Source organism: Neopelma chrysocephalum, unplaced genomic scaffold (assembly GCF_003984885.1).
Source record: "Neopelma chrysocephalum unplaced genomic scaffold, ASM398488v2 Primary Assembly neopelma1_65, whole genome shotgun sequence".
In the NCBI taxonomy this organism is placed as follows: domain Eukaryota; kingdom Metazoa; phylum Chordata; class Aves; order Passeriformes; family Pipridae; genus Neopelma; species Neopelma chrysocephalum.
Genome location: NW_020897722.1, coordinates 1,115,653 through 1,139,107, shown reverse-complemented (window position 1 = coordinate 1,139,107; position 23,455 = coordinate 1,115,653). Strand labels below are relative to the sequence as shown.

Sequence of the window (23,455 nt, the reverse complement as noted above, 5' to 3'; positions counted from 1 at the left end):
GGGGGACTGGATGCCTGGATTGCCAGGGTGGTGATGGCAGGACACGATGTCCTGGCCCTCCCCTGCCCTCACCCGGCCCTGCCTGTCTCTTGCAGAACAAGAACATGGATTACTACAAGCGGGAGGTGAGTGGGGCAAGGGCTGGGGGTGGCTCCTGGGGGTCACAGGCTGCCAGGCACCCCAATATCTCCCCTGCATCTGGTCCCAGATTGAGTACTGCAGGAAGGCCATGGCCAGGACCAGGGTGAAGTCCTCCATCTGCCTCGAGGGGTGAGTGGCAGTGGCTGCCCCGGCCACGGGCCAGGTCCCTGTTGGGGTGACAGGGGCACCCACATTGCTGCAGCTGGCGGGCGGCACCACAGCACCATAACCCTCAGCAGGGGTGGAGCTGAGGCTCTGCAGAGCCCAGGCACGTCCCCACCACATCCCCGTGGCGTCCCCATGGTGCCTGGGGTCGGTGGCCCCGGCCGCCTCCAGCCACCGCTCCCGGCAGGTACATCAAGTTCAATGAGCAGTACGTGCCCCACGACCCCATCATGTCCGGCTGCCTGCCCAGCAACCCCTGGATCACGGACGACACCACGTACTGGGTGATGAACGCCCCCACGTAAGCACCCCCGCCCCGCACCCCCCAGTACCCTGACCCAAGGATGGGGTGTGGGGTCACACAGGCAGCCATGGGCTGCCAGCCCCAGTGCTGCTGCTGCCTGCAGGGTGACAACCCCCACGAAACTGCGCGTGGAGCGCTGGGGCTTCAACTTCAGCGAGCTCATCATGGATCCCCTGGGCCGGGCACAGCTCCTCGAATTCCTCAAGAAGGAGTTCAGTGGTGAGCGGCCCCAGCCCCACACCCTCAAACCCGCTGCTGTGTCCTGGCACCCCCAGACCCATCACTCCATCCCAGCACCTCCAAACCCACCACCGTGTCCCAGTAGTGCTTAACCCACTGGCCAATCCCAACACCACCAAACCAACCCATGGCCTTGTCCTGGGATCACACAACCCACCTCCCCATGCTGGCATTCCAAATCTACCACCCCGTCTCAGCACCTCCTGACTAACCTGCCCCACGCTCCCCTGGACCCATTGCCCCACACCATCCCCCAGTCCCAGGGGGGCTGCAGGGCCACATGCCCAGCCACAATGGCCTTGATGGGTTGCCCATGGGGGGTGCCCAGAGCCACATCCCCCTCCCCAGCCGAGAACCTGAGCTTCTGGGAGGCGTGTGAGGAGCTGCGCTACGGGGAGCAGTCCCGCATCGCCGAGATCGTGGATTCCATCTACCAGTGAGTGCCAGCGGGGCCAGCGTTTGGGGGGAAGGGTTTGGGGGAGGGTCTCACTGCGGGGCCGGGTTCAGCACTGTTTGTGATTCCCCAGACAATTCCTGGCTCCCGGGGCCACGCGCTGGGTGAACATCGACAGCAAGACGATGGAGCGGACGCTGGAGGGCATCAAGACGCCCCATCGCTACGTGATGGACGACGCCCAGATGCACATTTACATGCTGATGAAGAAGGTGGGTGAGGGCAGGGCTTGGGTGGGCAGGGCTGGGCAGGATCCTGACGCCTCTGCTCGCCCAGGACTCCTACCCGCGGTTCCTCAAGTCGGACCTCTACAAAAACCTCTTGGCCGAGGCCATCATCCCCCCGGAGACCAAGAAGCGGTGAGGGCAGGCACCGTCCCCCTGGGGCGCTGGGTGGTCCCTCCTGGTTCTGACCCCGCTCTGCCCGCAGGGTCTTCCCCTTCATGCGCAAACAGCGGCACTCCAGCCCCAGCCCGGCCCTGCTCCTGCCCGCGGGCGATGCCGAGGAGAGGGGCAGGAGACCCTCGACTGCCCCCGTCCCCGAGGAGGAGAGCTGAGGCTGCAGCCCCCCGCCACCATGAGAGCCCCCTGACCCAGCACAGCCCAGCCCCGCCGCAGGACCCTGCCGGCAGTAGCACTGAAGGAGAGAAGCCATATCCCCCCCAGCAACCCCCGGGGCCAGGCTGGCCCCGCTGCAGCCCCCGCTCACATCTCCACACCCTCCCCTCCCTCGGGGAACCCGCACCCAGCCGGCCTGGTGCGGGGTCACCCCCTCCTCCCGCCCCCACCCCGGGCACAGGACAATAAAGCCTCCATGGGGAAACACTGAGGCTCCCGCGGTTTTTGGGCAAGGGGGACAAGGGAGGCCATAGCAGGGTGCAAAGTGTACAAGGTGCTGGCCACCTCTCCAGGCTGGACTGTGTCCTGTCCCTCCCCCGTGCCTGCAGCACCCAGCAAGTGCAAACCCCAGGCCAGGAGGACCATCTTGGGAGCAGGGTTGGAGATGCCAGGGGCCAGCAAACCCGGGCTGCCAGGGCCCTGCGGGCTGGCAGGGAGCAGGGCTGGCAGCTGAGCCACTCTCCCTGCCCGTGGACTGATAATCTGAGCAGAGGGCGAGGATCTCACGGCAGGATTATTCCCTTCCTGGGAGCCGAGCCCCAGCTGTGGGGGATTATCAGTGGTGGTTACATAAAGGAGAGGGGGGCTGGTGCCCCCCAGTGCTCACCCTTGGAGCCCAGCCCGCCCCACACGCACCCAGAGACCCACAGAGCAGAGCAGGCTGGGGGTGTTTCCAGTCCATATCCCTGCTAACAAACACTGTGGTCCCTGGGATGCTGGGCATTATGATATCCTTCCCTGCCACAGAGCCTGGGATCCCTGGCGTGGAGCAGGGGGCAATCTGAGCTCAGTGCTGGGGCAGACGGAGGAGCCCGGGGGCAGTGGAAGCTGCTGGAGCCTCGGTCACAGGATGGGGCTCGGGGCCCTGGGCTGGCAGGCACCGGGCAGTGACAGATGGTCCCACGCTCCCGGAGACAGCGCCTGCCACGCGTCTCCCTCCGGCTTGATCCAAATCCAAGCCCCGGTATGAGATTTTCCTGCTGATGGACTGCAGCAGGAATCTGGGGTGTAAAACCAGGTCACGGAGCCCCGGGTGGGGGGCAGGGATGGGCTGGCCCAGCCTGGTTATCTAACTCCAGCCTCCCTCCACTCGCTCCATCGCTGCCCGCAGTGAGGCCGGGCAGCAGGCAGCACCTCAGCCATCCATGCATCACCAGGACACCTGGGTCCCTCCCGAAAAGGGGGGGTTTCCGCCTTCAGGAGCCACCCAAAGGGCTGCCAAAATCCCAGAGGCAACACCAAAGCAGGGCACCATTTACAAACAATGCAAAAGAGCGTTTATTGAAACCATTCCGGTTAGAGCAAGTCCCGTACGGCACAATTTGCAATAAGTTAAAGAACCAAACCAAACAGTCTCAGTGTTAAAAACCACGCTAACACAGAACACAGTGATAATACACCATCGCCACCCAGCTGGGTCATTGAATCAAGGCACGAAGTCATTCAGAAAATACCGCAAAAAAACAATTACACAGGAAAATAAGCTGGAGAGAGGACTGGTTTTGTTAAGAAGGTGCTGGTTTGGCACTGATGCGTTTAGTTGAGCTGCCACAGGGAAATCTGCGTTTCCAAAGTACCTGGAAACATTAATGGACGACTTAAAGCCAGAAAAGCTCCCCAAAGCTGAAAATCCAGCTCCCCTGAAGGAACATTCAGTGTGCCTATGGGAAAGGGATCAGAGGAGGGAGAGCGTGATGAGAATACAGCCCAGGCACCTCAATCCCTGCCAGGGGAATCTCAATGGGATACAATCCAAATCCAACACTCGGGCTGGACTAATATGCAAGCCTGGGGTTTCCCTGCCCAGCACCTGCAGCCACACTCCTGCTCTGCCCCAGGTGGCTGAAGGGCAGCCTGAATCTGGCCCTTGGAGCCTCTTATGGCTGCAATGCTGGCATGGGGACCTGTGGGGCTGCCAGGCCTCAGGTGCTGAGCAAAGAGGCAACCCAGGGTGGGGGACACAGCAGGGAAACCTCCCTGCGACCCCAGACTCCCTCAGAAAACAGCCTGTGAAGAGAGGAAGAGAGGGAAACTCACCATTTTGAGCCCAGGGTGCTTTGAAGGTTGTGGTGTGCTTGCCAGGGAGCATCCTTGGCTTCCTGGCACAGCCTGGATGCCCCAGGACTGGCTCCCTTGACTGCCTGGGATACTGGTCACTGGGCAGAGGGAGCCAGGGCACCCTTTAGGCAGCCACCAGGCCAGCTGGAAGCAGGAGGTGTGTGTCCAGCAGCCCAGGTCATCGTGCTTTCAGACTGGGAAGGCTGAAGCTGTGCCATGAGCCTGGTGACAGCAGCTGCCCTGTGGCACACTCAGACTCAGCAGAAGGGAAGAGCCAGTGCCCGACCCTGCACAGCCTGGCATTGTTTCCCATCCTACAGTGTTTCTACACATCCCCCAGTGTGAGACTCGGCAGGGGAGGGAGGCACTGGCCAAACCCCCTCCAGGCAGAGGGGGCAGAGCCTGTGAGAGGTTATTTTTAGGGTTAATTTTTATCTTCAGGACTGAGCAGGCAGTTCAATCCCTTTTCCAGGCTTTGCACCTTGTTTCTACAGCCTGCACTGGCACCCACCAGGACAGGGCAGAGCAAACAGCCCCTGATGCTACACAGATCTCCAGGAGGAACACGTCATCTCACAGCAACCTGTCCCATCCCTCAGGATACTGGGCTGGGCAGAGAGGCACCCGAGGATCCCCACCCAGCATCACTTCAATTCCAAGGGCAGGGAAGCAGCATGGAGCTCCTGCCCACCTCCTGGCAGAGGGGACAGTGCTTGGAGAAGGCTCCTCAGCAGCTGCAAGGCTGAATGAGCAGGGAGCTGGCACTGCCACTCGGGTACAGGGCTTCCCAGAGCAGCAATCCCAGCTCCCAGCAAAGGTTAAAGTGCAATTCTACTCTGAAAAAAAAAATGTCCTAGATCCTCTGGCTCCTTTAAATCAGGAGAGGTGGTGTTGGTACCACCAGGGACCAGCCACCTTGGGCTCATCACCTATAATCAGACTGAGGGCAGGGAGGACCAGCTCCCTTTCAGTGTCACCAACACTGCACAGCCTGCTTGGGAAGGAGGCAGCAGAGGAGACAGACACAGGCAGGCTGGTGACTGCAGAGTAGGGCATGTGGGGCTGTTCTTAATAGAAAAGGCCATTTTCTAAGTAGAACAACACTTTAACCTGTGCTCTGCTGGCCCAGGTGACCCCCAGCCCCACGGACAGGCACGGCTGGGGTCTGGCACTACACACACCCACCACTACTGAAGCAGGGCCCAAATCCAGGGGAGGGTGATTGCAAACCAACCTGCAGCCAAGCACCTCTCCCCCAGCCAGGAGAGCTGACTCAGAAAGGAAATCTAACACCACACATCGAGCTCCAAACACCCCAGAAATCATCCACTCCAGTATCCCCAGCAAGCACATGTTTTCCTCCAGACACACTCCTGAGTCAGCACAGTTCTGCGGGCACAGAGGGATGGAGGGGAGAGCCCTCTTCCCCCAGCTGACGACACCTCAGTGGTGGCCAAGCACTGAAGTCCCATCAGCACTGAGGATGGATGCACTGGCAGCTGCCCCCACAGCCTGGGTGTCCCCAGACACTGGGGGCGCTTCCCTGCCAGCCACGCTTTGGTTTGCAGGTCGAGAAAGGCAGCTTCCCATCTGAATCCATGATCTGGGCTTGTTGAGAGCACGGCTGCAGAGCAGAGGCAGCCTGGAGATGCCTGGCCCCAGGCAGCCTCTCCCCCTCCCTGGGCAGGCTCACTCCCGGCTGTGGAATCGCATCCTGTAGAGGCGGTTCCGGATGTATTCCTCACTGTCCACAGCCACCTGGTTCAGCCAGATCACTTTGCTCTCTGACACATCCTCCTTCAGCTTCCTCTTCATCAGTGACACGGGCCCTGGCTCCTGGCTGGGCCGGGGGCCCCTCAGCAGCACGTAGCAGGCGTGACGGCTCCGCTCGAACAGCGCGGCTGCAAGGCACAGGGAACGCCCAGCCTAAGCTCTCCGTGCTCGGCCTGGCCACCAGACACAACACCACACACCCAGGGAGGCCAGGAGGGACCAGTGTCCTCCCACAGCTCCCCGTTGGTGGGCTGGAAGGAGAGGACTTACCACTGAATGCAATTATTTGGTCTGTGTTATTGCGGAGCTCCAAGAGGACGTTATTGTAGGAAGGATGGAAAAGGTACAGCTTCTGGAGGGGAGCTGTGGATCTCTGCAACAGGACACGATCAGGACACGGACCCACACGTTATCCCAGAGACAACACCAGCACCTGGCTCAGCTATTACTCATGCTTGACTGGATTCATCCAGTCAGACACTTGTCCATGTCAGCCCAACTCATCGTGACTGATGTCACCAGGAACTAGTGCTGGGATTTTGCTTTCTGCTCAGTGCTCTCCTCCTCACCCCAAGCTTCCTGAAAATAGCTGACCTGCCTGCTGCAGGCAGGAGACAGATTTTTACCTCAGGGCTGGCAGAGTAAGCGAGGAAAGCAGAGGAGGCTCAGCTGTGCTTCAGCACCCTTTGAGACACAACCTGTCACCAACACTGCCTGTCACTGCCCCGGAGGGCTCTGCAGCAGTTGAGCTGTGCACTGAGGCTGCCAGAAGCTGCCTGGGGCAGAGAGAGGATATTCACATGGCCACAGGAGATCACTGCATGCAGTGCTGCCATGGGAGGCTCCCAGAGAAACAGCAGCACCTCCAAAGGTACCAGGGCAGCAGCCTCTCACCTCACTCACAGTGCCACACCAAGGCAGGGCTCTGGGCACCCACTGACTTTGCTCATAGAGCCACCAAGTTCCTTTTCTCTACATAACCAGCCTGAGGATGACAAAAGCTGTTGGTGCCACCACCTGCTAGCAGGGACACTGCTATGGACATTGTGAGCACCCAGCAGAGACCAGATCACACACAGGGCTCTGGGTGCTTTCAGCAGACCCCACACACACCCAGTGCGGAGGCTGCAGCGTCAGTGGCACAGACAGATGAGAATGTCATCTGGGAGAAGGGAGTAGCTCCACCCAATCCTGGCCCTAAGTCTGGAGCACAGCAGCCCCTCAGCAGCAGGACTCACTGTCTCGTTGCCTGGCTCCTCGTAGTCCCCCCAGATGAGGAAGGTGGACCGGTGATCCGCAGTGGAAAGTGTGGCTGGCCCGGGACTCTCTGCTCCCGAGTTCAGATTCAGGTCCCACTGGACTGCTCCAGATGCACTCTCAACAATCATCACCTAGCAGGGAAGAAAGGAAAGGAACTCGTAGCAAAGGGATCTAACAAGCCATGAGAGACAAGTCAGGTCAGCTGTCTCTCCCCACACTATCTATGGGAACAAGTATCTGACAGATGGGAAGATGAGGAAATACTTGAAGTGGAGCATCACAGAGCTGTGAGACCTGGGGTGGGCCACGTTCAAGTCAAAAGTTTTGCAGCTATTTCAAGGGGTTCAAAGTTCTGTCATTGAAGCCTCTTGCTGAGAAGAGAATTAAAGTGCCTGAGCTGGCTTCAATAACCTGTTGAAAGAGATTCTTTCCTAGCTTGAAGCCTCCTAAAATCAGCCAGAGAGAACACATCCCACCAGCTGTCCTTGACTCAATGCCTGCTTGAGCTGGGAAATACAGAGAAAAGTGAAGTTAAAAGGAAGAGATTTCAAACCTTCTTCTTGTTGGGTCCAATTTCACTCTCCAGGACAATACCAAGAACATCAGGTTTGTAGTAACCGAGCAATGGCTCACTGAGGGAGAGGAAGAGAAGGGAGAGATCAGAACCCACCCCAATGGCTTGGGCATACCTTGCTCTTTCCAAGCAGCCTCTATCCTCCCACAATTGCCCTGGTAAGAGACTCGACTGCTACAACATTGGGTCAGCCTGGTACCACCCCAACTCTGAGCCCAGCCACGTCACAGCAGGCACAGAATGAGGGATCAGAGCTTTGGGCTCCTCCGTTCTGAAGCAGCCCCTGACATTTGGTAACAGAGGGCACGTGACACAATAAGCACAAACAGAAACAGCATCTGCCAGGACACTGCTGTTGCTGGGAACCTGGAAATGCCACATCCAGCCCACACTGGGAACAGTACCTCAAAGCATGGGACACATTGAGGGTCCACAAAGTCTGGAGATTCTTTCCATTGATCAGTGTGGCCATCTCTGAGTCTACAACCAAGATGTTCTCCCGTGACTGCCCAGGAATTTTTGCCAGGTAGCGAAAGTCTCCAGAGCTGAACAAGGACAGAGAAATCATTAAGCTTTCTTGGAGGGTTCCACTGTGAGGTTTTGGGTTTTTTCCTTGCACAGTAAATGCAAATAGGAAACCCCAACCACCCCTGGCAAGGCCATTAGCACCAGCCTTCTTCCTGAGCTTTGGATGTGCTCCTAGTCCAAAAGCCACGTAGTCAGGAGAGAACAAAGCCCCAGAAGCCCATCCTGACAGCAACACCAGCACCCTCCACTCCACCAGCCCCCAAGACATAATCTCACACCTGAGATGGGATACACGGTGTGTGGGGCTGTCAATGCTCTTCTCCCACTGAGGATCTTGCTGGAGGCTGGGAAGCTTAGTTTCCATCCCAGTTGCTGCACTGTACAGATCTTTCAGGGAATATGCATAGAGAGAGTTTTCTGTGCAAAAAAAAAAATAAATGCAAGAATGAGAGAGATAAGTTTTCCTGCCCTTGCTCTGAACTGTATGATTTTTCCAGATCTGGCAGATAAACTATATTTTTAGGGCTTGCATCATAGAGTTGTAGTGGTATTTTGAGATTCAAGCCTGCTATTGAATGCTTTTAACATCTTGTCTGTTCATAATCCAAGTGCTCCACAGTAATCATTTGCTATAAATGACTGCTTAATCCTTACATGCCTGACATTTGTTAAATAAAATCACTACAGTATGTAACAAGCCATAGTCCCCTTCTCTTGGCCCTGAACAGCTCTTCGGCCAAGTGGAAGCACCACATGGCTTTTAGGAATGCAAAACACTCTCTCAGTCAAAAAAATGTTTAGTAATCCCGATCTCACAGTTACAATCACTCTTCCAGACTGAATTCCCAAGCAGAACTGTACCTGTATAGAAAAGGAAGTAGGGGGAGGAGCCCAGGTTCAGCCTGATGTAGCGAGCGCTCCCATCCATGGCCAGGCTGCCAGTGGAGCCAATCTGCTTGCCATTCTTTCCTGAATGGATGAAGCTCTTAATCTACACAGGGAAGGGATTAAAAAAACCAAAAAACAACAAGGTTAAAACTGATACTGAACAGCAGCTGAATGGGAGCAGCACAGGCTCGGACGGGAAGTCTCTCCCTGGTTTTGGAGGAGTGGACATGAGTTTGGTGACCCCTCTGCTGTGAATACTTCTGCAAGTTTGAAAACCAATTCCAGCACAGCCACTTACCCTGAGATTTTGCTACCTCTGCCACCCACCTGCCCTGCAGACTAGGACTGCTGAACAGCAGCCCCAGCTCTGCCAGGGACAGTGAAGATCCATTCAAGCCTGGATATTGAATGGATCTGAGCGGGGACAACGAGGGAGAGCAGCTAAAGACAGAAACAAAGCACCATATGGACATAGGGGAAACTTGGCTTCACATGCCAGCTCTGCTAAATGTTTTAAGTGCCCTAATCTACTCCTCCTAAGGCTGATGTAAAGTCCAAGGGGATAAAAGAGCTGATGGGTTTCTTTCTCTTTCTATTCTTCGTGCAGGGTAAAGAATCCACTGAAAACATTTCACCCAGGGGAATAAAGGTTAAAATCAGGATCAGATTCAAATGTCTGGGCAACAGTCACAGTCTGGGGAGAGCAATGCACATTAGGGAAAAGAGAAACATCAGACTCAGAGAAACAGCATCCACAGAGATGCTGAGTCAGGCAGGAACCCTTCCCTCTTCCTTGAAAGGGATGTGCTGGGGAAGCGAAGGAAATCTGCTGCTCCTGAAGTGAATCTGGAGAGTCTGGCAGGTGAATATGGGATAAAGTTTGCTGAGGAGAATGAGAACACAACTGGAGAGGGAGAGCAGTTGTTCCCAGCCTCCTGCACTGGGAGGAGACACAAACCAGCTCTTGTAGACCAGGATCACCTTTACTGGCAAGCACTGGTCCAGCAGCTGCCCTGGGACAGTGACAGCCAAACATATTCACACAGGGAGAGAGAACACACACCACCTCACCCCCTGCACTGCCCAACCCCTCTGTGTGCTGCCAGAGGTCATGGATCCTGAAAACTGGATTTTCTGGGATGTATTGGTGCTGAAGTTTGCAGAAGGTAGGGGGTCAATGAGGCTCTCTGAAAAAGCTGCCATCTAAACCCCCTGCAAACAGACCCTTCCCCACAGATTGCTCCCTTTCAGGAACGTTCAGCTTCAGCCCTTGATAGCAGCAAAGCTCCTTCACTTGGGTTCTGAATCTCTCTTCTGACCAGACTGCCCTTTCCAAGCTGCACAGCTCCACTCAAGCTCCCTACAGTTTTTGTGATTTCTCAAAAAAGAACATACTTTTCCTTAAGTTGACAGAATGCTTGCCAAGTCCAGAGGGAGGAAGGGATTTCATACCAAGATAGCTAGAGAGCTTAAATGGAAAACAGATCAAAAGGCAGCCTTGCAGAACAGAGGCTACATTCAAACATTTCTTGGCTGGCTAAGATTAAAAAAACAAAAGTCTTGAGATAACTGGGATAGCAAAAGCAAGGAGGAAAGGGAACAGAAGAGAACCATAGGAGTCAGAGAGGATAGAATTTCTGATGACTCTGGCAACAACAATGCCTCAGACAGCAAAACCCTATTTTCTTATGGAAGACATTGGCCAAGAAGGCCAGTGGCACCTGGCTTATACCAGCTCCAGCTTGGCCAGCAGGACCAGGGCAGTGACTGTCCCCCTGTACTTGGCACTGCTGAGGTCACACCTCCACTCCTGTGCCCAGTTCTGGGCCCCTCATGACAAGAAGGACATTGAGGGGCTGGAGCGTGTCCAGAGAAGGGAATGGTGCTGGGAAGGGTCTGGAGCATCAGGAGCGGCTGAGGGAGCTGGGGGGGCTCAGCCTGGAGAAAAGGAGGCTCAGGAATGACCTTTCTACTCTCTACAACTCCCTGACAAGAGGGGGGAGCCGGGGGTGGGGCGTGTCGGGCTCTGCTCCCAGGGACAGGATGAGAGGAAACCACCTCAAGCTGTGCCAGGGGAGGTTCAGGCTATTAGGAGGAATTTCTTCACTGAAAGGGTTGTTAAACATTGGAAGGGGCTGCCCAGGGAGGTGGTGGAGTCACCATCCCTGGAGGTGTCCAAGAAATGACTGGACGTGGCACTGAGTGCTCTAGTGTGGGTGACAAGGCGGGGATGGGGCACAGGTTGGACTTGGTGACCTTGGAGGTCTTTTCCACCTGTGATTCTGTGACTCTGGTATGAGGACATGGGGCTCCCACTGCTCCCATGAGACTTGCAGGGAGCTGTAACTTGTGTGCTTTGAGCAGGACAGACCAGGCATGCAGGCAATGCTGTGCCACTCAATCACAGATGCAGGTAATTTAGTACAAAACCAGTTTAAGTTCATGACTTTCCCCCTCTCAGAAATGGGAAAAGCAATACTGGGACAGAGATAACAGAACCAGCAGCTCTTGCACTGAATGAACCCAGGTCAGAATTAACCAGCACAGTGACACTGGCAAGAGAGCAGTGCAAAAGCAGACCACAGGCAGAGAGAGGGGAGGGATCAGAGAAGGGCAGTGGTGGTACAAAAGCACTGTCTGTCAGCTGTGCTTTGATCTAAGAGCCAAAGCTGTCAGGGTTTGTTCACTTCCACTTCTCTGAGCAGAGAAGCAGAAAACTGCAAGCTCATCTTGCCCAGGCTCTCTCCACAGGCAGCCCAGGAACACACAGTGAGGAGAGCAGACTGAACAGGGGGAGGGATTCCTGGCCAGCTCTTTACTTTATTTTTTTAAACCATAAAACACTTGCATTGATTTGCAAGTACATCCCTGGAGGGTGAGAAAGAACCCACCCCAAACCCACAGAAATGAGAGGCTTCTGGACACTTCCTGTTGGACCACAAGGTGGAAATGAACAGCATTCCTGCCATGCCCTGTGGTCCAGCCACTGGGGTTATCAGAGCTTCAGGAGGACATACCTTCTTTCCTGTAGCAATAAAGATTACCAGGTCCTGTACTCCGTCATTATCCACATCTGGAATCACTGCCACAGGAGTCAGCAGAGTGTAATTAGCTCCAAAGTCACTGGACTGTCTCCACTGAACCTCCCCTAGAAGACAGTGTGAAACAGTCACTGAGAGGCACTTCAGGTTGAATGCTCCTGTTCCAGCCCATCAGCACCACAAACCAGCCACATTTATGCTCATCATGGGGTACTTCCTTGCATTTCTGCATTCCAAATGAATCCCAGTATCCACAATTTCATCTTCCACTGGAAAGTAACCCTAGCTGCCTGCAGGAATGCACCCAAAACCCTGGCACAAAGAACAGCTTGCCTTCCTTTTGCCTTAGGTTAACAAGCTTCCCAGCATGTTCATGGCATAGAGAATCCTTTGCTGGGATCTAAATCTCTGCTGCTCTGCACCTAAATCTGCACAGACATTTTGAGACCATAAAGCAGCTGAATTCTGACCACAGTGCTGCAGCTCCTCCTGGCAAAACCTTTTTTCCTGCAACTTGCCTCCTGCAGAATGTTCCTGCAGATGTACCATGACCAGCCACATCTCTGGCCACATTCCACCTCTCCCCCGTTTGAAGAACACAAACTTGTTTGTAAACTGAGGTAGAAAACCTTTGTTTTTTAAAAAAATGGGGGTGGGGGTGGGGTAGGTTTCTCTTCAACAGCTCCAGAACAGTTGAGTGGCTCCACTCCATCCACTCTGTCCACGGCTGCTGGCCACTTTCCAGTCATTGCCCAGTGGAATCTCCAGTGGAATCTGGTGGGGAGGACACTGCTGGGGGGTTTTAAGGAACACTCCAGTCTCTTACAAGGTGCCCATAGGGGAAATGCTGACCCTCCCTTTACACAGCAATTATCATGTCAGGAATGCAAAGTAATCATCTGCTCTTTGTCAGGAAGGCAGCTGGACTGAAGGCCAAGGAATTACTACCTGATGCTGTCTGCAATAATTTAAGGCAGGATGTATTTCCAGTAGGATTCCTCCAAAGCTTTTACTGCAACACTGAAAAAAACCACTTGGATTTGTTACTATGACAACAGATGTGAAGTAGAAGAGAGCAGATTTCCTAGTTTCTCTAGGAAATCATGGGAAGGCAAAGAATTTTGCCCCTGAAGACACTAAGCAGGCAGAGGAAGGAGAGAACTGGAGTTTTAAATTACAACATCCTGGCTTCAGCACAGTCCAAAGGTACCAAAGACAGACCAGGCTGATGAAATTCACTGCTAATGCATAAAGCTCTAATCTCTGCTGGTCAGAGAGCACTTTAGGAGAAAGCATCTCAGTCTCCTAAAAGAACAGTCTGACTTAACAGAAACAGGTAACAGTGAGACAGATTCAGCACCAAGCACTTGAGAAGCTTTTCATGCTCTAACCCAACCCCCAAAGAGCAGGAACTGTGAAACCAGTCCCCTCCTGCTCCATCACCGGGAGATGGGACAATCCTGTCTGACACCTTGAGTGCTGTGGTGCTTCCTCAGAGCCCGGGGTCACAGCAGAGGCACAGCAAGAGGAGCCAAGATGGAAATTAGACAAGTGCCTAGACTGCAAATCTAACCTGGGTGAAAGGGTTGGGTTTTTTTTTTTGTCTGGAAGGAGTAATAAAATTGGAACTTAGATGACTGAGTTCAGCTCTCACTTCGAGCAGCTGCAGAGGACACAGAGACTTTTCTCCCTGACAGACATTCTCCAGGTTGCAGTTCTGGTTTATTTAGTGATTCCTCACACAGAAGCAATTCCACACATCTGATCATCGTGCTGCTTTTTCTGCCAGATCCCTCAGGAGACCAGAGCTGACCAGAGGGTTCACAGTGCAGGCTGCTGGAGGATCAGGTGAAGAGAGAAGGTGTAACAAAACACTTACTCCCATCCTCTTCCTCAAGACTCTGCTCCTGGCCCTGGTAGAGAGGGAATACACAGCTACAAAGACTTTTGCTTTGACCTGGAACAGTTAATCTTAAGCTCTTGTGTCCCAGTTTGCTGGCAAGATAAACATGCAAGAATGTTAGATGTCCCACACAAACAGCAGCTTGCACTCCTACACTTCCCTTCTTGTTTGCTTAGGTCACTTCTTCTGGCAGTGAAGAAAGCAGGACTTAACACAACTTGAATTGACAGAAAAACACTAACTTTATCAGCATTTAATGATCAAAACCACATCAGACACTTTCAGATGATAATCTGCCTATCTCTACTTCAATCTTCCTACAGGCAGGGGCTAGACAGCCTGAGAGCCCTGGAATCTCATCAAATCCTCCATGATGATGAATCATTAACAGCTAAAGATTGTGCTGGCTACTGTTTTTAGCACACAGTGATGTAAGTCAGACTTTGCCTCTTTGAATACATTTAGCCTATTTAAATACATTTTATTCTACTCTGCCCTCCTAACCCCCAGTAAAAGTCAACCACGCTCAGAAACTGCTTTTAACCTACTTAACAGCAAAAAGGCATCAAATACGTAAACTTCTGGGTTATCCACTTCTCTATCTGAAGCATGTTTTCCTCTCTTGCTTTTAAGTTATCTATGGAATGTTTTCTTTACTGTATTGCCGTGACCTGTAGCTTAGCCTGGCTCCTTCTCTCCATGCTTGTGCTACTTCTTTATGGCTGTCTTTAGTTACAGCCCTTTGGCTCAGCAGTCAACTTTCTACACTTTGACCTAAAGCAACTACTTCATTAATAGTCTAAAAATAACCTGTGCTAAGGCCTACACATGAGAGAAATAGTGCTAAGATATCTCCATTGGTACAGAAACTTTCTAGCTGCGTGCACCTACACTTCCATCTACACTGGAAATTAAAAGCTACTCTAGATTTTCCTCAGGTTCTTTAGAGCTGTACCTCTTGCTTTTTCTCTCTCACAATTTTTGGAAAACAGCGTGTGAGGGTTTCAATACCAGATACAGAAAACGGGATCCTAGGGAGAACATGCATTGTTCAGACCTCTGAAACAGTGATCCCCAAAATGGAAATGTATTTTAGGCTTCGTCAGCAAGGGAGGTTCAAGGTGCAGCAGATGATCTTTGCTCCTAGAGCAGTACAGGCACTCCTTACCCCACCCCATGTTGGGCAAGATGATGAGGAATTTCTCTATCTCTAGGCTCAGAAAGGAAGAAACCTTTCCAGGCAAAATCCTGGACTACTGAAACAGGCTGGCAAGTACTTATCTAAGTGCTCTCCTTGATGACTTGAAAATCATAAACCTCTAGAACTCCCACTCCTCTTGCCACTTGCAGGCGGTTCTGGCACACACACGCAAATAACTGGGAAACACTGCAGGTGGAGGTGTGTGTCCAGCCCCTGAGAGTGTAACATTCACAGCTACTGACTGCTCCTCCTGTTCAGAAAGCTGTTGGAAGGCTGGTCTTATGAAACACTGGTTGGCACAAACCCCCAGCACAGAGCCCAGCCTTTGGAACAGCGAGGCTGACAGAGTTCCTCGACACCCAGTGAGGTTTTCAAGTCAATGAACACTCGGTGCCCTTTGTTCATGTACCAGTCATGTCACACTGCCAGGGCCCTGTCCCCTGGCTGGCAGCAGGACCCTGCCCACACTCACCTGTCCGCAGGTCAAGGGCCGTCAGGGCCACCGGCTTCCCCACCACCAGGCACCCCGGGGCCCCCGCCCTGCCGAGCTGCCGGATGCCACACTCCATCCACTCCACATCCTCGGCTACAGGACTCTCCCAGAGAACCCTGCCGTTCGTGCCAGACACAGCAGCAACAAAGGCACAGGGAGAAGGCAGCCCTGAGGAGAAGAGATGTCAGAGGGAGCTCTACCTGCACCACCTTTGCTGCCCCGCAACACCGCCGGGAGCTGGGACTCACCCAGCTCCTCTCCCCACCCAGCTCCTCTCCCCACCCAGCTCCTCTCCCCACCCAGCTCACCCAGTTTTATCTCCCAGTCACTCACTACTTAGAACTAAAAGAGAAAGGACAGCCCTCACTACAAGGTTTTCTGTCCCTGAGTCAGCTACCTTCATCCAGGCAGGAGCTGTTGAAGCTGCTGCTGCCGTTGTTGGCTTTGAAAACAAAGAGGACATCATGCACTTTGTCTTCGTTCACATCTTCCAAAGCAAGGAACTGGTAGGCCACTGTAAGAGACCACAAGCCAGGCTCTGGTGAGGATTTCCTCAGCCCACGGCAGAGCTGGCTGGAGCAAAACACAAATTCCTAGAGACCTACTCACTGCCTCCATCTCGGACAGTGTAACATTAGGACAAATTGGATTTTGTATTTAAAAATGCCACGTACACGAGTACCAAGGGACAGGAAGTTATTGCCAAAGGATTTTTTAGATTTGCTATCCCCCCATGGATTTATCTATTTTTATAGCCAAGCAGCCAGAATTTGAACCACGTTGAACTAAGAACAACTCTGGTCTTGGTGTGGGGTTGCTATTCTTGAAGCATAAAAAACCCACCCAAAACCCGCCCTGAAAACCCAGATATTCCATCTTTCTCCCTCTCAGCTAAAAGTAGTCTTCTTGAGCTCAGAGCAGCAGCACCTGGGATGCCTGCAGTACCACACACAGCTCAGTCCCTGCTGTGAGCTCTGTCTCTGCATTTCCAGCACTTCCTGCACACAAGATTAAAGAACAGCTCTCCCAGAAGCCAATGCTGAGCCACTGGGGAGCAGGACCCAGGCTGAAGAGCCAACCAAAGCAACTAGAATAAAAATAGCAATAGCAACTATAAAACAATTTATAAAAACAACAAGATGGAATTCTTCTCCCCTTTCCTGTTGGTCATGGGGAAAAGGGAGAAAGTCATAGGGATGTAAGAAAAAATGCCTAATTGTCTCCAACCTCAGCTCAAACTTCAAGGGAACATTTTACAGAGCAAACTTCAACAGAGATTCATTCCCAGATACCCTTCCCCTTTTTTTTTTAACAAATGAGGCCAGCCTGCTACCTTGTCAGTACTTCAGAGCAGCATCTAATTTCTCCACTAGCTCCTGTAAACACCTCCTGGAAGGCCACTCCAATTATGCCAGGCCACTGCTTATCCAGGTCAGGTATTCAGAGCTCAGGCTCCCAAGGGCAGCACTCCTGCAGGTCTGGCTCCACGTCGTGCTTAGGTGGAGGTCCAACAACCCAAATTCGTGGCACAGAAAGCAAAAGGACTCTTGGTAAGTACTTGCTGTGCTACAGCAAACTCACCTGCGTTGTTGTAGTTTTGGAACCACGTTGTTGCTGACAATGGTCTCTCTGGGCAAGGGATGATAAAGGAGAAAGCAAAGACAATGACCAGGCAGAGGAACAGGGAGACGAAGAAGGCGGCCGTGCGCCAGCGGGACAGCCGGGACAGCCCCGCCGCCTGCTTGCTGATGATCCTCCTCTCCACAGAGTTCTCATGGTTCTCCTGAGCTTTTGCATCCTCAGTCTTCAGAGGGTGGATCTCAGCTTCTGAATCTTTGTTATCCATCACAGCTCATTCGTGGGTATTCAGACACCCTTCTCCCCCTTCACCTGCAACAACGGACAGAGAAGTTAAAACACATTTTGGAATGTATTAAAAAAAAAAATCCATTAAAATATTGTTGTTACTACCTGATAGTCACGCTGGAAACATTTAATGGGAGGTGAGCAAACCAGTGTATTGTCACAGAGCTGCTGGTGCTGGAGGTCTCCCACACGGAGCAATGAGGAGAGACTGTGGGATGCAGGAATAGCACTAATTCTTCTTCAGAGGAGGGAATCAGCTGTGCCAGAGCTGGACAAAGAAGGCTACAGACCCCACGCAGAAAGGACTGACTGGTCTATAGGTCTCCCTCAAGAAAAACACCCCAAAAGCTCCTTTTGCTGCAAAGACTTCTTGCCACCTCCTGTGCATGTCAGCCTGACTCCCGGCTGGAGAGGTGAAAGGAAAGACTTGTGACCTTTATATCCCAACATAGGGCTGTTCCCTACTGTAACGTGCACTTGAGCTGCTCCAGGACAGAGAGAGAGACAAACACCAGCATATTCTGTATAGGAACAAACCAAAGCTATTCAATACCTTCTCAGATGACAAAACACTGGATAAGTTCAGCAACCCAGCCCTGCAGAAGGCAAGAGAGTGATGACTTCCCTCCCCGGAGAAAAAACAAGGCAGGAATTGAGACTAAAGTCAGGCAAATTTGATTTTATCAGACTGGAAGAGCTAACAACTGCTATTTTAGTTTCTCCTGCTATAAATCATAATCTTGAGCTACAGCTACAAGAAACAGAGGGGTTCTGTGCTAATGTGCTATAAAAGGGGGAAAAAAAGAGTGCTAGTCAGTTAGAGAAGGTTGTACCTCATTACCCACAACAATAATAAAAATCAATGCTACACACAGATTGCCTGACAGTGCTTCTTCAAAAGAACAGCAGAAGGGAAGAAATAAAGAATAACACATTCCAGTGGGCTTGGAAAAAGCTGCATGACAGTGTTATGAAAAGTCATATCAGAGCAAATAAACATGACAACCGAGCCAATTTTCCATGACCATGCCCAGCAGTCACGTGCCTGGATTGTCCACTGGAGCCTTTTACTTCCCCAGCAGAAAAGAGCTTAAACTCAGCACTAACACAGCGCAGAGAGCCTGGGCTTTCAACTCCAACAGCAACTGGGCTTGTTGCATCTCGTGTTTCGTGCCCAAGTTCATTTACAGGTCCAGTGAAACACAAGATGAGTCACCCTGGGAGGCCAAGCTCCTTCAGGCAGCTGCAGCTCCCCAGGTTGTCCCTGTCCCACACAGAGGCCTCTTCTCTTCTGGGTACAAATCCCAGAGGAGACAGACCTATGGCAATGCAGAGGGTGAGGTACAGGATCAGTGGGACAGCTCGGCACCACTGTCAACCCTTTAACAAACCCCAGAGCCTGAGGGACTTATAAGGCCAGAGTTACAAAGCACTTACTCCAACCTGAGCACTCTGGCATTTACTCCATGACATCAGGTACAGGATCACACTACAGATAATTTAATCCAGCCTGCACAATACCATGCAAATGAATCAATAATGCAGAAGTTGTATCTCATTGCAAAGATCTGCCCTTCTCATCAGTACCAGCCACACCAGGGACACCTTCACGAGGCTGTTTCCAGACCAACTGCAGGCACCTGACAGGGGTAGGAAGGCTCCAGATGGAAAAGGGAAGAACACAAAGCCACGCAATCAGCCTTTGCAGAGCTGAGCACAGCTCTGTTCCTGCACCAGACCTTCAGCAGGTTCAAGGTACAAGGCTGCAGGCAGAGGCTGAGCAAATGATTTACCATCACAGAGCAGCCGCGGCCGCAGCGATGGGGGCGGAGGCAGGAGTGGGTTCCGTGACCTCCCGTGGGATGAGGCAGATGGCTCATGTCCCTCTGGGTGACCCTCTAGGTGGATCTTCTCAAAACCAGTGCCCACAGCATGGGCTGCAACAGGGCTCCAGCACAACCCTGCCGGCCTCTCCAGCAGAGCCCTCCACAGCCCCCCAGTATGGAGCTGGGAAAGCCCCAGGGCACAGCCGAGTAGAGACTTCCCAAGAGGAACAAAAACCAGGCTTCTCCCCCCTCAGCCAAAAGGGACGACACAAGCTTAAGGCTGCACGGAAGGCCTATTTTTATGACTCACTACAAATCACACTATTGTCATCTAGAGTGGGATGAGAACAACGAAAAAGCAGTAATTATCCCCAAACCCCAGCAATTCCCCTCCTTTTGCACCAATGACCCCAGGAGCCACCGAGTACAAAGAGCCCTCAATGCCTTTAAAGCAATTCTTTCTCTTTCCTTTCAGGCTTTCAATAATGCCCTTTGCACCCCTGCCAGAGCAGAGGCAGTACCAGAACAAGGACCACGAAGGTCAGTGGCAAAGATTCAAACAATGCAGGAAATCCCATCGCCCGCCGCTGCCAAAGTACGCGCTGGCAGCATGTGAGACGGCCTGAGCGCTGAGCAACAAAGAGGGCTGGTAATCAGTTTAATTGAAGACAAGCAGAAAATGATAGCGTGCATTTGAGATGGTTTCGCTGTCCTCCAGCAGCCGACATTTTGTCTCCCGCTGACAAAAGGCCACAAAAGAATTCCCTGGGAAGTTTAACACGTCCAGGCACCTTGCGAGGGAGCAGGCAGTGACAGGATCCTGTGCTGCTGCTGTGGAAGGCACACCACGCGCAGCAGAGCTCACAGCCAGCACCAGCTCCCTGCCTGGGGATGGTAGGAAGACTTTGCAGAAATAATTAGAAAGCACATGTGACAGACCTGAACTGAACCGAGGGAGCACAGCCAGGGTCTGCATCTCAGACAGGGCTCCAGCCCTCCACAAACTCTAAAGGCTGCTTATCCCAGCCATGGGATGAGCCAGGAGCAAACCCTGACCAAAGCTGAGGGGAACAAATACCCTTTCCTGTCCCACAATAACACCACCATGCTCAGGACGAACACAGCTTTACTCACCTTCATGGGGGACTGACCAACCTCTTCTGCTGAAGCCACAGCGCAGATTTACAGATCTGATCTGAACCAAACCAGTGACACTTGTGCAGCTAAACCACCATTACCAGCCAGGCAGAACTGCTGCCTGTGACAGAACTGTGCCTGACGAGCACAGAGAACCACACACAGTCAGGTGGGTGAAGGCTGGTGACAGAAACCATTTAAAAAATCAGTGTGATGGAAGGTTGAACTCATTTTCCACCCATAAAACACCAAACCACAGCATTTGTAATGTCATCAGGCAGCAGTTCTTCCTGGAAAACTCCTAGCAGTATATCCTAACTTAGATTTGATATTCAACACATTTCTGTCTTTCACAGAAGGATGAAATCAGGTTTTGACTGGCCATTTTAGGAACACAAACACAGCATTTGGCTGGTTTCGTTCTGTTTGTTTGTTTTAAGCACCTTACAGGTTCCCTTCCTGTCAACCTGAAATTGCTGTAAGCCCCGAGCTGCAATCAATAATGACAGAACAGCCAAGTTTTGCTCTGAGTAAGAACCCACATTCCCATCACAGCTGTCTTCCACAAGCCGACTATTGGGTTTTGATCCCATGCACAGCGTGGCACTGCAGCAAACTCCCCAGGCAGTCACCTGCTGTGACACTCAGTCTTGGGTCATTCATTCCCTTTCCTGCAGTCCCACTTAGATCAGGGTCCAGACAAGAGGAAATAACACATAAGGTTCCCCCATAGGAGATTTTCCTTCCCAAAGACACTCAGGCTGCCCCCTGCACTCGAGCTCATTGCTTTGCTGAGTCACCTGCACTGTCTGACTCCAAGGGATTCTGTTCCTGTCGTGTCTCTGCAGCCTTTGTAAGGACCCAAACCCCACCAAAGAGGGTGGTGAGGGCCTGGCACAGGTTGCCCAGAGAAGCTGTGGCTGCCCCATCCCTGGAAGTGTCCAAGGCCAGGTTGGATGGAGCTCTGAGCAACCTGGGCTAGTGGAAGGTGTCCCTTCAATGGCAGGGGGTGGAATGGGATGGGCTTTAAGGTCCCTTCCAACTCAAAGCATTCAGGGATTCTGTGGTTCTCCTGCTGGAGCTGTCCTTTCCCCTCCTCTCACTCTTGTTGCTTTGCCTCTGTTAACATAGGTCTCTTCAAAACATCAGGTTCTTCCAAAATGACACTTGTGCACAGACACAGGAGGTGCCACAGAGCCCCCACAGCAAGGGAATTAGAAACTCCTCCAGAGTACAGCCACCTTGGAATGTGATACATTTGGCATTTGTAGGAGAGAACTCCTCTTCCCCAGGGCAGTTTTCACTAGAGTCAGGGTTTCAAACACAGAAACTCAGTTTAGGGAAGAGCAACACATGATACAGTGCTTCTTCCATGAGAGCAATGGGAAGATCAAAACTCTTAAGATGAAGAACAGCATTAAAGCTGTGTGGAACTGATTACAGGTCAGGCCAGTAACAACAACTGAGCTGCAGAAACACCCATCATTTATCATCCCAGGGCTTAGAAGCTCCACTGGATCCAAGCCACTCACCCTCACTGACTGCTGCAAATCCCTTTAATACAACCCCAGGGTAGCAGGTGTTTGAACCTCCCGTGTCAGAGACACCCCCAGTTCATCCAGAGACACCCCCACCTCTCCAAGAGACACCCCCACCTCATCCAGAGACATTTCTTCCCTGTGAAGGTGGTGAGGCCCTGGCACAGGTTGCCCAGAGAAGCTGTGGCTGCCCTATCCCTGCAAGTGTTCCAGGCCAGGTTGGAGGGGGCTTGGAGCAACCTGGGATGGTGGAAGGTGTCCCTGCCCATGGCAGGGCGTGGAACTGGATGGTCTTTAAGGTCCCTCCCAACCCAAACCAGTCTGTGATTCTATGAAACAACATCCTTCTCCCAGCCCTGTTGTCCTTGTCAGCCACTTCCAAGAGAAACCTCTTTCCCTCCACCCTCAAGAAATGGAATTTTCCCTTTCCCCTCTTGCACACATACACAGAGTAAAGCTCACTCCAGGCCATTCCACCCCACTCACAATATCCATCCCTAGGGAGCTTCCACAGCCCCTCCAACAGGGCCCAGTTTTGCCCTGGTGCTGGGCAGGTTCCCCCCCCCGCAGGCCAGGCAGCTCCCTCACTCCCAGCAGTTACACAAGAGGCTCCTGCCTTACAAAATAAGGGAAAAAACCGCTGGAAATGAGGTCAGAGTTGAACACACTAAAGCATTTTTCTTTCTGCAGACCAGGTTCGTGGGGTGCTGAGGGAGAGAGGAACAGGAGTTTAACCCTCTGAAGCTCTGAGTGCGCCGAGCCCTGCAGAGCTGAGCGGTCTCTCGTATCTGTTTGACTGAAGCACAGCCCCGGGTGCTGCACAAGCACCTCCCCGGGCTGCCCTGCAGCCGCCAAGCACGGGGTAAACGGGTCAGACGACCTCGGCAGGGCCTGGGCTTGGGAAGAAGGGATTAAATTCTGTCCCAGGCTTCTCACTGTACTTCTGGAAAACCTCTTGAGCTGGAAATCCCTCCGGGTCAGCGGGGAAGGCACCAGGGCTGGGCCAAGCGCTGCTGGAGGCATTGACACCCACGGGGTCCCACCGGCCCGGCCGTGTCACTGACACACCCGCGGGGTCCCGCCGGCCCGGCCCCGCAGCTGCCCCTCGCCCCGTGCTGTCACAGCCGCTCCGAGCTCCCAGAGGCGGCGGCCCCGCGCGGGCAGCGGAGACACCGGGGGAGCCCTCTTCCCTCCCTCCCAGCGCGGAGTCGCGGCCTGGGCACGTGGGGCAGCGGGAGGCCGCCCGCACGGAGCTCCCCTTGCCCACGGGGGCGGCTCGGTGCCCCCCCTTTGCCCGGGGGGCTCAGCCCACCCCGGTGCCCCCCGGGCCCGGCCCGTCCCCGCCCCGCTCTCACTCACCCGCCGCCGCCGTCACTTCCGCCTCCATCGCCCGCCGCACGGCGGAAGTGACGTCACGACGCAGGGCGGCCCTTCCGCCCGGCCGCGGT

At 53.2% G+C, this 23,455-nt stretch overlaps 2 protein-coding genes across 7 annotated transcripts; one reads left to right on the top strand and one right to left on the bottom strand.

The window, feature by feature from the left end:
* Nucleotides 1–94: 94 nt before the first annotated feature.
* RGS11 (regulator of G protein signaling 11) lies at nucleotides 95–2,106 on the top strand. Its single transcript, XM_027683743.1, has 8 exons — nucleotides 95–125; nucleotides 209–270; nucleotides 494–607; nucleotides 714–829; nucleotides 1,199–1,286; nucleotides 1,378–1,516; nucleotides 1,581–1,663; nucleotides 1,734–2,106. The coding sequence occupies exons 1-8, from the start codon at nucleotides 105–107 to the stop codon at nucleotides 1,858–1,860; spliced, it is 750 nt and encodes a 249-aa protein (XP_027539544.1). The 5' UTR covers nucleotides 95–104; the 3' UTR covers nucleotides 1,861–2,106.
* A 1,069-nt stretch (nucleotides 2,107–3,175) lies between these two features.
* On the bottom strand, nucleotides 3,176–23,405 carry FAM234A (family with sequence similarity 234 member A). 6 transcript variants are annotated; one of them, XM_027683610.1, is made up of 13 exons: nucleotides 19,112–20,077; nucleotides 17,612–17,714; nucleotides 17,222–17,530; nucleotides 16,038–16,154; nucleotides 15,620–15,808; nucleotides 12,020–12,150; nucleotides 8,976–9,105; nucleotides 8,393–8,531; nucleotides 7,991–8,131; nucleotides 7,566–7,644; nucleotides 6,991–7,143; nucleotides 6,023–6,125; nucleotides 3,176–5,880 (listed from the first exon to the last, which is right to left on the bottom strand). In XM_027683610.1, the coding sequence occupies exons 3-13, from the start codon at nucleotides 17,484–17,486 to the stop codon at nucleotides 5,669–5,671; spliced, it is 1,659 nt and encodes a 552-aa protein (XP_027539411.1). In that variant the 5' UTR covers nucleotides 17,487–17,530; nucleotides 17,612–17,714; nucleotides 19,112–20,077; the 3' UTR covers nucleotides 3,176–5,668. The 6 variants fall into 6 exon arrangements, with proteins under 6 accessions (XP_027539411.1, XP_027539409.1, XP_027539413.1 ...); XM_027683608.1 differs by lacking the exons at nucleotides 17,612–17,714; nucleotides 19,112–20,077 and adding an exon at nucleotides 23,367–23,405; XM_027683612.1 differs by lacking the exons at nucleotides 17,612–17,714; nucleotides 19,112–20,077 and adding an exon at nucleotides 21,270–21,387.
* Between the last annotated feature and the right edge of the window lie 50 nt (nucleotides 23,406–23,455).

Coding starts and splice junctions, on each gene's coding strand:
- RGS11 (XM_027683743.1), top strand. CDS start 105: ATGGATTACTACAAGCGGGAG. Junction 271..493: donor TCCTCCATCTGCCTCGAGGG/GTGAGTGGCAGT, acceptor CGCTCCCGGCAG/GTACATCAAGTTCAATGAGC. Junction 1,664..1,733: donor CCCCCGGAGACCAAGAAGCG/GTGAGGGCAGGC, acceptor CTCTGCCCGCAG/GGTCTTCCCCTTCATGCGCA.
- FAM234A (XM_027683608.1), bottom strand. CDS start 17,486: ATGGATAACAAAGATTCAGAAGCTGAGATCCACCCTCTGAAGACTGAG. Junction 16,155..17,221: donor CCAAAACTACAACAACGCAG/GTGAGTTTGCTG, acceptor GGTCTCTTACAG/TGGCCTACCAGTTCCTTGCT. Junction 15,809..16,037: donor CAGCTCCTGCCTGGATGAAG/GTAGCTGACTCA, acceptor TCTTCTCCTCAG/GGCTGCCTTCTCCCTGTGCC.